Source organism: Hemitrygon akajei, chromosome 8 (genome assembly GCF_048418815.1).
Source record: "Hemitrygon akajei chromosome 8, sHemAka1.3, whole genome shotgun sequence".
NCBI classification, from domain to species: domain Eukaryota; kingdom Metazoa; phylum Chordata; class Chondrichthyes; order Myliobatiformes; family Dasyatidae; genus Hemitrygon; species Hemitrygon akajei.
The window spans coordinates 8,405,850-8,421,927 of NC_133131.1; the positions used below are offsets into that span (position 1 = coordinate 8,405,850).

Sequence of the window (16,078 nt, forward strand, 5' to 3'; positions counted from 1 at the left end):
GATCGAGGCCGAGGGGGAAGGACGAATCAGTGTTCAGCTCACTACTCTGTGAGGTTTACTCACTTCAGCGCTGAACTGACTCTGCAGCTGTGGCCTGCAGCCATCGCCACTCGCCTCAGTGCTGAACTGGCTCCGTGGACGCTGCAGTTAATGCTCTGTGTTTACTTTTTACTTAATTATTCATCATTCGCACGATTTGTTCTCTTTTCACACATTAGGTGTTTAACGGTCTTCCTTGTGTGGGGTTTTTAAAAAGGGCTCTCTTGTGCTTCTTTGTTTTGTGGCTGCTTTCGAGAAGGTGATTCTCAAGATTATAAATGCTTTGACGATAAAAGTGCTGCACTTTGAACTTTGAACTCAACAGCTCTATACAGACAGTGCACTGCTTAACATCTGGAATTAAAACACATGGAGACACAATTCTGGGGAGATTTGTTCTATATGTTTGGACCAACATTCCATCTTTAACATTGGCGTGTGTCAGAAGTTAATATAGATAGATAGATAGATAGATAGATACTTTATTCATCCCCATGGGGAAATTCAACTTTTTTCCAATGTCCCATACACTTGTTGTAGCAAAACTAATAACATACAATACTTAACTCAGTAAAGAACATGATATGCATCTAAATCCCTATCTCAAAAAGCATTAATAATAGCTTTTAAAAAGTTCTTAAGTCCTGGCGGTTGAATTGTAAAGCCTAATGGCATTGGGGAGTATTGACCTCTTCATCCTGTCCGAGGAGCATTGCATCGATAGTAACCTGTCGCTGAAACTGCTTCTCTGTCTCTGGATGGTGCTATGTAGAGGATGTTCAGAGTTATCCATAATTGACCGTAGCCTACTCAGCGCCCTTCGCTCAGCTACCGATGTTAAACTCTCCAGTACTTTGCCCACGACAGAGCCCGCCTTCCTTACCAGCTTATTAAGACGTGATGCGTCCCTCTTCTTAATGCTTCCTCCCCAACACGCCACCACAAAGAAGAGGGCGCTCTCCACAACTGACCTATAGAACATCTTCAGCATCTCACTATAGACATTGAATGACGCCAACCTTCTAAGGAAGTACAGTCGACTCTGTGCCTTCCTGCACAAGGCATCTGTGTTGGCAGTCCAGTCTAGCTTCTCGTCTAACTGTACTCCCAGATACTTGTAGGTCTTAACCTGCTCCACACATTCTCCATTAATGATCACTGGCTCCATATGAGGCCTAGATCTCCTAAAGTCCACCACCATCTCCTTGGTCTTGGTGATATTGAGACGCAGGTAGTTTGAGTTGCACCATATCACAAAGTATATGCGTTAACGTGAGACAGCAGCACCAGCCCTCACTCAGTGATAACTGGGGTGACTTTGAAAGTTAGAAAGTTAGTCCAGTTCCACCAATCTGGCAGTGTGTTAATATTTATGGGATGCCCTAATTTCTCACGTTCACTCTGCTTGGGAGGAGAACAGAGAGGCAGATCTACTATCTGGCAGATGTTCCGTTTATTGAGGGCGGATGATCTGTGATTCTCTCAGTCAATGCAATGACATCTGGACTCAGAGCAGGTTTTGATTTTTTTGTCATAATTTTTAAGCAAATCTTGCATGTGTGCCTCTTCCCAAGTGACAGGCTCAAGCAGGAGCCTGTAATTTGCCTAAAGGGGCAGGAATGGCCTGTTTTACTGTTGAAGATTCAAGGTTAAGCAAACAGGTTTTTCAGGTTTTTGATAAATATCTAAGATTTAATCTTCAGTCTGTAACTCTGGTGTCTAGAGCTCACAACCATAACAGCAGATCACCTTGAAATCTTTTAGGAAAGAAAGGGACTGGGTCTCCGATTGGCCGGGACTCAGCGGAGATTAGCCGACCAATCAGAACAAGTCGGACCAACATAAACGCGAGCACTCGGCGGAAACGACACTCAGTTGTGCAGTGATAATGTCACCTCAACTGGTGATGAAATGTTTGCGATCTAATCTTCAGGCTGGGTGAACCTGCAGCAAACAGACAGCCAGCCTGAGCTTCCAGTCTTCTCTTTCATTGCAAACTGGGCGATATGTTCTTTTACACTAAAGATAAAGACTTATTTGTCATATGTACATCGAAACATTGAAACAGACAGTGAAATGTGTTGTTTAGCGTCAGTGTGCTGGGGCCAGCCTGCAGTCATCTCTCCCTGTAGTATTTTCACCTTTCAGCATTGGTACCAGGTTCCCAGTGTGTACTGTTCCATCAGAAATGCCATTGAAAGCCAACTGACAGAGGAACACAGTAATAGTTAATATCTGAGCTGTTTCTGGGTCTTGGCACAACATGTCCTGGAGAGCGCAGGTTGCCTGTGTAAAGGGATTTCAGTACAGGTGACTTCCATCCTTTTGTTTTGGGCTATCATCCCTTGAGTCAGAGGGTCTGGGACTCATGCATAAAAATGTAACCTGGCATTGAGGAAGTGTCAGAAGGACACTTTTCTCAGTACATCAAGGCCCTCTGTGGTTTCCACAGGTCATAGACGATCCAGTTGCATAACCTTGAGGAAGAGTGGAAAGAGATCCCAGTGGTCTCCTGGTCAATATCGATCCCTCAGTCAACATTCCCAAATCCAGACTATCGTGTCACTGCCTCATTGTTGTGGCAAACTAGCCACGATGTTCCCTGCGTTTCAGCGGTAGATTAGATTCTCACACTCTTGCTTAGATTACACTGCTGTTCCTGAAGGAACGTCACGGTGTTCCTTTGTGTGAACTTGCAGGCATGAGAGTGAATCTGTGTGTAAGTGCACAGTATGTAAGTGGGCACTGACTCGTTAGACTGGAAGGGCCTGTTACCATGCCCCATCTCATAATAAACATAAAATGCATTCATAGAACAGTACAGGACTTTGGCTCAGGTGCGGTGCTAATTTTTTACCTATTCTAAGATCAATCTAATCATTCCCTCCTACATAGCCCTCCATTTTTCTTTCATCCATGTGCCCATTGAAGAGTTTCTTAAATGTCCCTAATGTATCTGCCTTGCACTCAGCACTCTTTGTGTGAAGAGGACTTACCCCTGACATCCCCTCTGTACAATCACCTTAAAGTTATGCCCCCTTGTATTAGCCATTTCCACCCGGGGAAAAGTCTCTGGCTATCCACTCGATTTATGCCTCTTATCATCGTGTACACCTCTATCAAGTCACTTCTCATCCTCCTTCTCTCTAAAAGCCCTAGCTCACTCAAACTTCCCTCATAAAATATGCTCTCTAATCCAGGCAGCGTCCTGGTAAATCTCCTCTGCAACTTTTCTAAAGCTTCCACATCCTTCTTATAAGGACCAGAAATGGACACAATACTCCATGTGGTGTAACCAGGACTCAGGCACCTGACTGACAAAGGCCAGCACACCATCGTTCGTTCGATCTTGTGCTGAGTCGTATGACGTGGGCGATCATGGTCTTTCCATGACCATATTGCTCGTGGCAAATTTTTCTACAGAAGTGGTTTTCCATTGCCACCTTCTGGGCAGTGTCTTTACAAGATGGGTCATCCCAGCCATTATCAATACTCTTCAGAGATTGTCTTCCTGCCATCAGCAGTCACATAAACAGGACTTGTGATATGCACCGGCTGCTCATACGACCATCCACCACCTGCTCCCATGGCTTCGCGTGACCCTGATCGGGGGGGGGGGGGGGGGGTATCTAAGCAGGTGCTACACATTGCCCAAGGGTGACCTGCAGGCTCACGGAGGGAAGGAGTGCCTTACACCTCCTTTGGTAGAAGCGTATTTCCACCCCACCACCCACATCACACCATGCACCTTACAACACTATAAACCCTAACAAATCCAACTTAAATCCAACTACCAAATAAACTTGGAATTTCTGTTGGAGGGTGTGAGCATGCATTTGTGTGAGTATTTCTGAGGCTCTTGTTGTGTCTCTGTATGTATGTGTTGAGTCTGTGTTACTGTACATATGTGAGCCTGTGTGTGTGTGTGTGTCTGTGTTTTCCCTTGGGGGTCAAGACGCTCTTATATCTTTGCTGTTTTTTTTCTGCTAGCTTCCCCCAGGAGCTGATTGATGTGAAGAATGTTTTGTGAGTGAGTGGTAACAAACAGTGGCCTGTGACAGCATCAAACTGGCTGGGAAAACAAAGCCAACACTTCCTTGTCCTGACCAGCCACACACTGTAGCCGAGGTGCCAAGAATCTCAGCTGGCAGGGGAATGAGCCCAGTCCAGTATTCAGTCAGCTGTACAACCTGCTCCAAGGCCATAACTCTTCCTGCTTGTCAGAGCCAGACACTTACACAAAGTCTGCATTCACAATGACACTTAGATTCCTTCGTGGCCGTGTCCCAGGAGCCTGCGCTAAGCAAATCCTTTGGCAAAACCATTTAGAATTCAACTGAAGTGGTAGGTTGATCTCCCCACTGTGCCTTACAGATTATCGGGAATCTCCCAAGTCCCTTCACAGCTGGCAAACAGTTCTTGAATTGTAATCACTATGGTAATGTTCAAAGTTCAAAGTGAACTTATTTTGAAAATATTTATATGTCACCGTACACTACTCTCGAGATTCATTTTCTTGTGAGCATTCACAGTAGATACGGTACAAAGAAATACAGTGAAACCAATGAGAAGTTACACAAAAGTAAAGATGAACAAACAGCCAATGTGCAGAAGGAGACAAACTGCAAATGTAAAAATAAATAAGTGAATAATAAATAAACAAGTAATAAATAGTATTGAGAACACAAGTTGTAGAGTCCTTGAGAATAAGTTTATAGGCTGTGGAATCAGTTCAGCATTGAGGTGAGTGAAGTTAACCACATTGATTCAGGAGCCTGTGAGATCAATGAATACCCTGCCGAGGTCTCATCTCTAAGCCAGCAAGCTATTTCCTGTTTATCTGTGCTGCACACTCCACATGTATTTAAATTATTATTTTATTAACTTATTTGTGGTAGTATTTTGTTTAATGTGCTGTGTGTGATATTGTGGGTGCACCGTGGTGCGGAGTTACATCGTTTTGTGTGTTCTGATGTTGAGGCTTTATAAGGCACTGGTGAGGCCTCACTTGGAGTATTGTGTGCAGTTTTGGAGCCTCTTATCTTAAAAGGGGTGTGCTGGGATTGAAAGGCTTATTATATTAAGCCATTGGGTCTATATTTACTGGAATTCAGAAGAATGAGGGAGGATCTCATTGAAACCTATCGAATGGTGAAGAGCCTCGATAGAGTGGATGTGGAGAGGATGTTTCCTATAGTGGAGTCTAGAACAAGAGGACACAGCCTCAGAATAGAATAATATCCATTCAGAACGGAGATGGCAGGGAGTTTCTTTAGCCAGAGAGTGGATGAGTCTGTGGAATTCATTGCCACAGGCAGCTGTGGAAGCCCACTCATTGAGTAGATTTTTGATTAGTCAGGGCGTGAAGGGATGCGAGGAGAAGACTGGAGATTGGGGCTGAGAGGGAAAATGGATCAGCCATGATGAAATGGCGGAGCAGACTCAATGGGCCAAATGGCCTAATTCTGTTCTATATTTTATGGTCTTATGACAATAAACTTAAAGATTGAAATATAACTGTTCCTGAACTTGATGGTGTGGGGCGTAAGGTTCCTGTACCTTTTTCCCGAAGGCAGCAACAAGAAGAGAGCTGGCCTGGACGGTTGGGGACATTGATGATGGATGCAGCTTTCCTGTTACAGCACTCACAGGCTCATAATTCATTGAAATGGGCTTCACAGGTTGATAGGGTTGTAAAGAAAGCTTTTGGCACATTGGCCTTCATTAGTCAGTGTATTGAGTACAGAAGATGGGATGTTATGATGAAGTTGTATAAGATGTTGGTGAGGCCTAATTTGGAGTATTGTGTACAATTTTGGACACCAACCTGCAGGAAAGATGTAAACAAGGTCGAAAGCGTGCAGAGAAAATTTAGAAGGATTTTGCTGGGTCTGGAGGACCTGAGTTATAAGGAAAGATTGAATAGGTTAGGACTGTCTTCTTTAGAACGTAGAAGATTGAGAGGAAATTTGATAGCGGTTTACAAAATTATGAGGGGTATAGATAGGGGAAAGGTGAAAAGTTTAAGGGGAATAAGAGGGGAAAGTTCTTCACTCAAGGGCCATGAGAATGTGAAATGAGCTGCCAACCCAAGTGGTGTACGTGAGCTCGATTTCAATGTTTAAGAGAAGTTTGGATAGGTACATGGATGGTAGGGGTTTGGAGGTTTATGGTCCCAGTGCAGGTCAATGGCAGTTTAAATGGTTTGGCATGGACTGGATGGGCCAAAGGGGCTGTTTTTGTGCTGTACTTCTCTATGACTCTCCATTCCTTGTAGATATACTCATTGGAGGAAGGCCTTTTCAATAATATAGAAAATATGGCAAATAAATATAGCACTTACTAACAGCAAAGTATCAATGATGTAATCATTTCTTCCAGTTAGGTCAGTCAGTGATAGGATTAATAATTATTCATTCACAGACCACGAGAGAGACTGGCTTAGTTACCCCTGTTTATCCCTCATCACACCTGATTCTGTGCTGACACGAGAGAGACTGCAGGTATTGGAATTGGGAGCATCAATTTATTTATTTAGAGATGCCCGCAGTACAGGCCCTTCTGGCCCAACGAGTTGTGCTGCCCAGCAACCCACCTATTCAACCCCTGCCTAATCACAGGAAAGTTTACAATGACCTACTAACCAGTACGTCTTTGGAATGTGGGAGGAATCTCACTTATTCATGGGGAGAAACGTACAGACTCCTTACAAACAGCCCCAGAAATGAACTCTGAACTCTTGACGCCCAGGCTGTAATTGCGTTGTGCTACCATGGCGCCCTGCTGGAACAATGCTGTGGTTCGTGCAGCATCTGTGGGAGGACGGCGGCTTGTTACGGATGGCACCGGAGTTGAACTCCAAACTCCAACGCCCCAATCAGTAATAGCGTTGTGCTAACCATTGCACTACTGTGGCACCCTGACGCAGGAACCCTGTAGTTTGCGCAGCATCTGTGGGTGGAAAGGAATTGTCAGGACTTATGATGCGAGGTTTCGACCCAAAATGTTCCCTTCCTCCTACAGATGCTGTTCGACCTGCTGAGTTCCTCCAGCAGATTGTTTGTACCTTCTGATTATGAGATGGTGAGTCACCTTTTTGACCTTCTGCTTTTGCAGTGGTGAAAACGCTCTCACAGTGTTGGGAAGTTAACTACAGGGCTTAGAGGCAGCAACAGTAAAAGGCGATATATTCCAGGTTAGGATGGTAATGCCATTCCTATCGCCCCACTCCTCTTGTGCCACTTATCTCAATTTTTACTGGCCTTTCAAAGTAATCCATTGACTAACTTCAACTCATTCGGAACTCTACTAAAACCAAGATCAGGGAACATATCGCTCCCATCTTAACTACTCTGCATTAGCTTCCCGTAACCTTTAGAATTGATTTTAAAGTTCTCTTACTTGTTTTTTAAAGCTCTTAATGGTCTGAGACTGGAGTATATCAAAAGATCGTTTTTGTTTTATAACCCTGCTTGAGCTCTCGAGTCTTTTTTCTGCTGGTCTCTTAAATGTGAACAATCTCCCTCAAAAGATAATCAGCAGGTCAGCTTTTTTGAACTACATTCCTAAACTGTGGAATTCAAAACCTACAACTATAAGGGATGCAGACTCAGTTGACACTTTTAAATGCCAGCTCAAAACCTATTTATTTAACCTTGCTTTTAATTAACATCTATTTTTCGTTTATTTTAAATTTATTTTTACATTTGCACTATATCCCATTGTAAAGTACTTTGAACTGCATTGTCTGTGTGAAAAATGTTTTATAAATAAGTTCAAACAACACACACAAAATGCTGGTGGAACACAGCAGGCCAGGCAGCATCTATAAGGAGTAGCACTGTCGACGTTTCGGGCCGAGACCCTTCGTCAGTTATTTTTTTTCTCAGCTCAAGCTAGTAAAACCTGAGGTACGAACATAGCCAAACACACTCATTTCTCAATTACAAGGAACTTTCAGACCATTTTAGTGGCATTTAGTGTTGGCTTTCTGGAGATTTACATAGATATTAGGGTGTAGGCCTAATTGTATAATGCTCTTGTGTAGTGACTTTGGGATGGTACCACTTATTGATACTACTATCAGGGCAATGTATACACTGTTCATGTTCCATAGTCTTTCAACTTCCTCTTTTAATTCAGTATATTTATTGTTATTTTTATTATTAGAAGCTGAAAATCATGGATTTAGAAGGTGCTGTCCAAAAACACAGTACAATGGAGAGAAGTTGAGTCCAGATGAAGGGTCTCAGTCTGAAATGTTGATTGTTCATTCCCCTCCATAGATAATGCTGAGTTCCTCCCAACACTTTATGTGTGTTGCCCTGGTATTAAATCATCTGCAGAATCTCTTGTGTTTGTGTTTGAGAGAACTTCCTTGTTTCCTTACAAAAATGTCCATGTATTTTTTGACCCTCACCTAAGAGAACTTCATTTAACAGCTCATCGGAGAGACACTGCAAGGCTCCCTCAATACCTGGCGTCAGCTGAGATTATTTGTGCTCGAGTCCCAACAGCACAACCAATCTGCTATCAAAACTCGGCAGATTGAACAACATCTGTGGAGAGAAATGAATTGTAAATTGATAAATTGGTTTATTATTGTTGCATGTACTGAGATACAGTGGAATTCATACAGATCATTTCATTACAACAAACAGTGCATTGAGGTTGTACAAGGGGAGACAGTGAGAGTGGCTGTTGGAGAGCCCTGCACTTGGTAATCAGTTTGCTGGTTCTCAAGTTGGAGAACTCGAAATAAAAAGCAACGCTTCAGACTGACTATAACAGCGAAATAGCGACTCTTGTCTCCCCAGTCGCTGTGGAAGGAGCGATATCTGTTTCTCCCTTGTTAGTGAGAGAGAGAGAGCCTGTGGGATGTTGAAAATGTTGGAGTGAACAGTTAGTTTTTGATGTACTGTAAACCATGGACTCTGGGGGCTTTGCTGTTGCTGGCATGGTGGGTAGAGGGAATGTTGATACTTTATGCTAGACAAGTGGGGAGAGAATGGAGGCTGCTTGTTGCCACTTGTGCGTGGAAGGGGGCAGGGGGCTTTGGGTTTCTCATGTCTTTTTTCTGCCGTTCATTCTTTGGGGGGGGGGTTTCTTTTGTTTTGAGGATGTCTGCTGAGAGTAAGAATTTCCGGTTGTATATTGTGTATGTTCTCTGATATTAAATGGAACTATTAAAAATAACAGAATGCAGAATGAAGTGTTACAGTTTCAGAGAAACTGCGGTTCAGGCAGACAATAAGGTACAAGGCCGTAATGAGATAGTGAGGTTAAGAGGCTCTTCTATTGTACTAGGGACGGTTCAGTCGTCTTATCGCTAGGTGGGCCATACTGTTGAAGTGGAAGGATATGTTGGCTCCCACTCTGTCACAATGGTTCTCTCAAGTGATGTTATGTCTTAGTTTGGAGAAAATTAGAAGTCGAACCTTCGAACCTGTGTTTGATTTTGAGAAAAGATGGGGTTCATTTGCTCGTTACTACCATTTGAGTTAATTGATAGCTTTCCTCCACGATCTAACTGTAAGTTTTGGTATAATTTCTTTTACTGGCGGTTTGATGTTGATCTTTAGAAGCTTTTTGTATGACGCATGGCTCCGGGGTTGAACACCTAATGGGTTCTTTTTTTTCTCACCTTTTTCTTGCTTTAGTAGAGTTTTTTTTTTCTCTTTTTTTTTTGTGTCACCATATTTTTCAATCCTTAATGTTGTTTTTTTCCCCTCTCTTTTGAGACATTGTGTTACTTACTTCGATGTACTCTTGTATTTTGGATAATAATAATAATTTTAAAATTTGAAAAGAAAAAGAAAAGTGGTCTTATACAGCAGGATAGATGCTGTCCTTGAGCCTGCTGCTTTCAGGCTTTTGTATCTTCTGCCGGATGGGAAAGGGAATGAGAGAGAATGTCCAGGGTTGCCAGAGTCTTTTATTCTGGCTGCTTTACTGAGGCAGCGAGAATTGTAGACAGAGTCCAGGGAGGGGATGCTGGTTTCTGTGATGTGTTGAGCTATGTCCATGATTCTCTGCAGTTTCTTGAAGTCATGGGTAGAACAGTGGCCACACCGATTTGCGATGCAGTCAGACAGGAGGCTTTCTGTGATGTATTGGTGAGGGTCAAAGGGGACATGCCAGATTTCTTTAACCTCCTGAGGAAGTAGAAACACTGGTGAGCTTTCTTGCGTGTGGTGTCAGCACGGTTGGACCAGGATGGGCAATCGGTGATGTTCACTGTGAAACTCTCAGTCCTCCCGACCTCCAGCTCCGCTGATGTAAACAGGGTTGTGTGCACTGCCCACTCCTGGAAGTCAGTGATCAGCTGTTTTGTTTCACTGACCTGGAGGGAAAAGTTATTGTCATGACACTGTGTCACAAGGCTTCTTATTTCCTGACGATGCAGGGCTTTAAATCAAGATGCCTGAAATGTCAACAATTCCTTCCTTGCACCCTGCTCCCCTCCCCCCAACCCCCACCACCCAGAGATGGTGCTCAGCCCACTGAGTTCCTCCAGCAGATTGTTTCTTGTTCCAGATTCGAGGATCTGTGGCCTTATGCGTCTACAGAATGGTGGAGCTTGTTCGAGGGTTGAACATCCTCCTCCTAAAGTTATGAGCCCACTCCGGAAGGGCTGAGACCCACCTGGATCCAAGTCACAACGTACACACTTAAAGACTTAGAATGCCCACCTCTTAATCTGGCACCCAAAGTTAAAGATTGCAACTGAAAGATTAAAATAATGTGACTGGTGTATTAAAGATGAATTACAGCTACAAGAAAGGTGCAAAACAGTCCAGATTAATCCAGAGATCATGTAGCATACTCCAGCCTCTTTTAAAAAATAATCCAGAGCGTGTGGGGCTTTTCCAAAACAAAATGAGTTCTGCCAATAACTTGGTGAATTAATACACTTCCGCTGATGTAGACTTATTTATAATTTTCGGGCATTCCAGGGGCGGTGTGGTAGCATAGCGGTTATTGTAATACTTTTACAGTGCCAGCGACCCGGGTTCAATTGGTGTCATTGTCTATAATGAGTTTGCACTTTCTTCCTTTAGCTAGAGTTTTGTGAATCTGTGAAATTCATTGTACCAGACAGCTGTGGAGGCCAAGTCATTGGTATATTTAAAAGAGAGGTTGATGGGTTGTTGATTAGTATAGGTGTCAAAGGTTATGGGGAGAAGGCAGGAGAATGGTGTTGAGAGGGAAAATAAATCAGCCATCATTGAATGGTGAAGCAGACTTGGGCTGAATGGCCTAATTGTGCTCCTATGTCTTATGGTCTATGGTCTTGTACTCGGCACAGGGAGGGGTATGTGAGTTGGGGTCAGATCAGTTGGCAGTGTACTTCCTAACTCATCAGGATCTGATGGGTGGCAAAGGGTTTGTGGTGTGGGCTGAAGCTGTTGGCTTTGTTCTGCCTGTGTTTAATTGGAACAAGGTTCTGACAACCCAGGACAGGATTTAGGGCGAGCAGCTTGAAAACTGTTCAGAACAGACGGTGCATTTAACCTCCTTAGAATATGTAGTCATCCATTAGCTCTCCTGTCTGTTTGCTCTGGCCTTATTTTGACAAACCGCCACAACCTGGTGTTGTGTTAAAGGTGCCAAGCGAGCAAGCTCCTCCCTCCAGCACCGACATAGCCACAAAAACCCACAACTTCAGTGCAGGCACACGGTCTCCAGACAGATCAAAGTCAAAATTAAATACATTATCAAAGTGCCTATTCTGTATGTCACCATTTACTACCTTGAGATTCATTTTCGTGCAGGCATTTACAGGAAAATAAAGAAATGCAATAGAATTATGAAAAGAAATATACATAAAGAAAGAGTGATGATGACCCATGTGCAAAAGAAGACAAATTGTACAAATAATAATAGTAAAAAATGTAAATCAATACTACTGAGAACACAAGTTGTGGAGTCCTTGAAATTGAGTCTGTAGACTGTGGAATCAGTTCACCGTTGAGGTGAGTGAAACTATCCATGCTGATTCAGGAGCCCGATGTTTGAAGGTTAATAACCATTCCTGAACCTGGCGCTGTGAGACCTAAAGCTGCCGTAAATCCTGCCTGATGGTAGAAGCGAGAAGAGAGCGTGACCTGGATAGTGGGTGTCCTTGATGGATGCTGCTTTCTTGTGACAGTGCTCCTTATAAATGTGTTCAATAATGAAAATTCAATGTCAGTTTATTATCAAAGTACAGATATGTCACCATATACATTCCTGAGATTCAATTATTTGTGGGCAATCACAGTAAATACAAAGAAATGAAAAAAAGCAATAAATATCGGGAACGTGAGATAGAGTCCTTGAAAGTGAGTCCATAGGTCATGGGAACATTTCAGTAATGGGGCAAGTGAAGTTGAGTGGAGTTATCCTATCTGTTCAAGAGCCTGATAGTTGAGGGATAATAACTGTTCCTGAATCTGGTGTGTGGGTCCTGAGGCTCCTGTACTTTCTTCCTGATGGCAGCAGTGAGAAGAGAGCATGTCCTGGGTGGTGGAGAACCCTGATGAAAGATGCTGCTTTCCTGCGACTGCACTCCATGTAGATGTGCTCAGTGATGGGGAGGGCTTTATCCTGATGGACTGGGATGTATCCAGTACTTCTTGTAGGCTTTTCTATTCAAGGGCATTGGTGGTTCCATGTTGGAACCAGTCTATATACTCTCCACTGTACATCAACAGAAGTTTTAAATGGCATGCCAGATCTTTGTGAGCATCTAAGAAAGTAAAGGCACTACTGTGCTTTCCTTGTAAAGGTACATATGTGCTGGACCGAGGACAGGTCCTCTGAAATGATAACACTGACTGGCTCACAGTCCTCTAGTTTCCTCCTCCTGAAGTCAATAATCAGCTCCTTGATCTTGCTGACATTGAGTGAGAGGTTGTTGTTATTGTGGCACCATTCAGCCAGATTTTCAATCTCCCTCCTATATGTTGATTCATCACCACCTTTGATTCGGCCTGCGATAGTGGTGTTGTCAGCAAACTTAAATAAGGCATTGGAGCTGTGCTTAGCCACACAGTCATAAGTATAAAGTGAGTAAAGCAGGGGTTTAGGTACATAGCCTTGTGGTGCACCGTACTGATGGAGATTGTGGAGGAGATTTCGTTGCCTATCTGAACTGACTGGGGTCTGCAAGTGAGAAATGGAGGATCCAGTTATACAAGGGGCTAATGAGATTTAGGTCTTGGAATTTATTAATTAGTTTTGCGGGAACGATGGTATTGAGTACCAAGCTGTAGTCAGTGAAGAGCATCCTGATGTCTGCATCTTAGCCATCCAGATGTTCCAAGGTTGAGTGAAGAGCCGTTGAAATGGCATCTGCTGTTGATCTGTTGTGACAGTAGGCAAACTAGAGCGGATCCAAGTTGCTTCGCAGGTAGGAGTTGATATGCTTCATTGCCAAGCTCTCACTATATTTCATCACAGAGGATGTAAGTGTTACTACACGATAGTCATTGAGGCAGGTTACCATATTCTTCTTAGGCACTGGTATGATTGAAGCCTGCTTGAAGCATGTGGGTACCTCAGACTGCTGAAGTGAGAGGTTAAATATCTCAGTGAATACTCCAAACAGTTGATCAGCGCAGGTCCTTAGTACTCGATCAACTACCCCATCTGGGCCGGATGCTTTCTGTGGGTTCACGCTCCTGAAGGATGCTCTCACATCAGCCTTAGAGACTGTAATCACAGGGTCGTCGGAGGCTCCATGTTTTGATCGTCAAAGTGAGCACAAATGTGAACTCACATGGGAGCGAAACCTTGTTGTCACCGATGTCGGTTGGTTTCACTCTGTAGCAGGAGATGGCATTCAAGTCCTTGCACAGCTTTGAGCATCCCTCAATGATTCTAGTTTAGTCTGGAATTGCCACTTCACATGTGAGATGGCTTTCCGGAGATTGTACTTGGACTCCTTGTATTTTACTTGGTTGCCAGGCCTGGCCCTCAGCAGATTGTGGACCACTTGCTTCATCCAAGGCTTCTGTTTGGGGAAGGTTGAATGACTTTGTGGGGACACACTCATCGATGGCTGTTTTAAGTTTAATAAGGTCCATGATAACTGTAATGTATTCATTCAGAATCTCCAGTAACTCTATGTCCATCGACTTGAGGCAATGGGGAGCTCTTTACCTGTGATGAACTGGGCTCTGTCCACCATGGAGAGGCTACAGGTACAGGGCAGGACACAAGCATCAGGTTTCAGGCAATGCAGTTTGGACAGTGAGCAAACTGCAAGGTAATATTAAACTAACCGGACTTTGGTGGTGATTAGTTAGGGGCTGAACCAGGTTGGGGCTGAAGAGTGGGAGCATCGTGGAACAAGGCTCACAAGCATAACCTAGTGTGCCCAACTCCTTTACTCTGCCTTTCTCTGCTTCTCACCCCCTTGCTTCTTCCCCTCTCTCTGCCTCTCCCCCTCTCTCTCTGCCTCTCTCTCTCTCTCCTCTCTCTCTCTCTCTCCCCCTCCCCCTCTCCCTCTCAGAATCAGAATTAGGTTTATTATCACAGCTTTATGCAAAGTGAAATCTGTTGTTTTGCTGTAGCAGTACAGTGCAATACATAATAGTACAGATAAAAGGAACAATGAAGTAGTGTCCATGGGTTCATGGACAATCAGAAATCTGATAATGGAGGGAAAGTGATTGTTGAAGGTGGGTCCTTAGGCTTGTGTACCTTGTCTCTGATGGTAGTGTGAGAAGAGGGCGTGTCCTGGATGGTGAGGATCAGTGATGGATGTTGCTCTCTTGAAGATTTCTCCATGGTGAGAGGGTTGTCACTCTCACTCCCTCTCATTGCCCTGCTCTCTTTCCCACCCTCAAAATCTTTCTCTCTTTGCTTCCTTTTATCTTGCTTCCCCTTCTATCTGTCTCTCCCCCCTCTTCTGCCTCTCCCTCTTTCTCCCCCCTCGTTCCCTCTCTGTCTCTCCCCCCTCTGTCTCTCTGCCCCTTTTGTATCTGCCTCTCCCTCCTCTGTTACTCTCCCCCCCTGTTACTCTCTCCTCCTCTGAATCTCTCTCCCCCACTGTCTCTCTTTCTGTCCTCTCTATCTCTTCCCCTTTCTGTCTCTCTCTCCCCCTTTTCTCTCTGCCTCTGTCTCTCTCCCCCTTTTCTCTCTGTCTCTCTCTCTCCTCCTTTTCTCTCTGTCTCTCTCCCCCTTTTCTCTTTGTCTCTCTCTCTCCCCCTTTTCTCTCTGCCTCTGTCTCTCTCCCCCTTTTCTCTCTGTCTCTCTTTCTCCCCCCCCTTATCTCTCTGTCTCTCTCTCCCCCTTTTCTCTTTGTCTCTCTCTCTCTCTTTCTCCCCCTTTTCTCTCAGTCTCTGTCTCTCTCTCCCCCTTTTCTCTCTGTCTCTCTCTCTCCCCCTTTTCTCTCTGTCTCTCTCTCTCCCCCCCTTTTCTCTCTGTCTCTCTTTCTCCCCCCCCTTATCTCTCTGTCTCTCCTCTGTCTCTCATATTTAATTGGTTCTTCCCTCCCTCTCTTTTGCGTCCTCTCTCTACCACTCCTTGGCTCATGCTCTATTCCTACACCCCTCATCCTGCCCCAATTTGATCCCATCCTTCACCCACCTAGCTCTTGATCCCTATTGTCATGCTCCCCATCTCACTCAGCCCCACAAAATCTACTCCATCCTTTCTTGTCCCCTTGCAATTTCACCCCACTCTTTTTCTCCTCAGAGTACCCTTCTCTCATTTATTGTTCTCTTCAATTTCCTCATTCTCTCTTATTCTTCCCCCTCTCTGTCACTGTTCTCCCCCCTCTCTCTCTCTGCAACCCCTATCCTTTCTTACTGTGTCTTCCACATCCCCCACGTCCTCTTTTTCCCAATTCCCTTCCATTCACACTTTCTTGCACCCATTCTCTTCCCCCTCTCCTGACCACTCTCCCTACCTGGCCTCTCTGCCCACTCTCTCTCGGAACTGCTCTCCCTCTTGCACACTCCTCCATCTTTCTCCTTGTGCCTCCCCCCCTTTACTCTTTTGTTTCTGTGTACCACTCTCTTTCTCTTGCATGCTCATTCTTTTGTAGGCA

At 44.3% G+C, this 16,078-nt stretch overlaps 1 protein-coding gene across 3 annotated transcripts in view; it reads left to right on the plus strand.

Moving 5' to 3' along the window:
* The window catches only part of ppm1e (protein phosphatase, Mg2+/Mn2+ dependent, 1E), a 159,586-nt gene that overhangs the window by 18,987 nt on the left and 124,521 nt on the right, over positions 1 to 16,078 (plus strand). The window contains exon 1 of one of the 3 annotated variants that reach the window (XM_073053163.1): positions 7,063 to 7,122. The exons of the other annotated variants lie outside the window; for them this stretch is intronic. Within the exon in view, the coding sequence (XP_072909264.1) occupies positions 7,063 to 7,122 (60 nt within the window). Of the gene's footprint in view, positions 1 to 7,062; positions 7,123 to 16,078 lie in introns of those variants that run through there. 3 annotated transcript variants of the gene reach the window in all.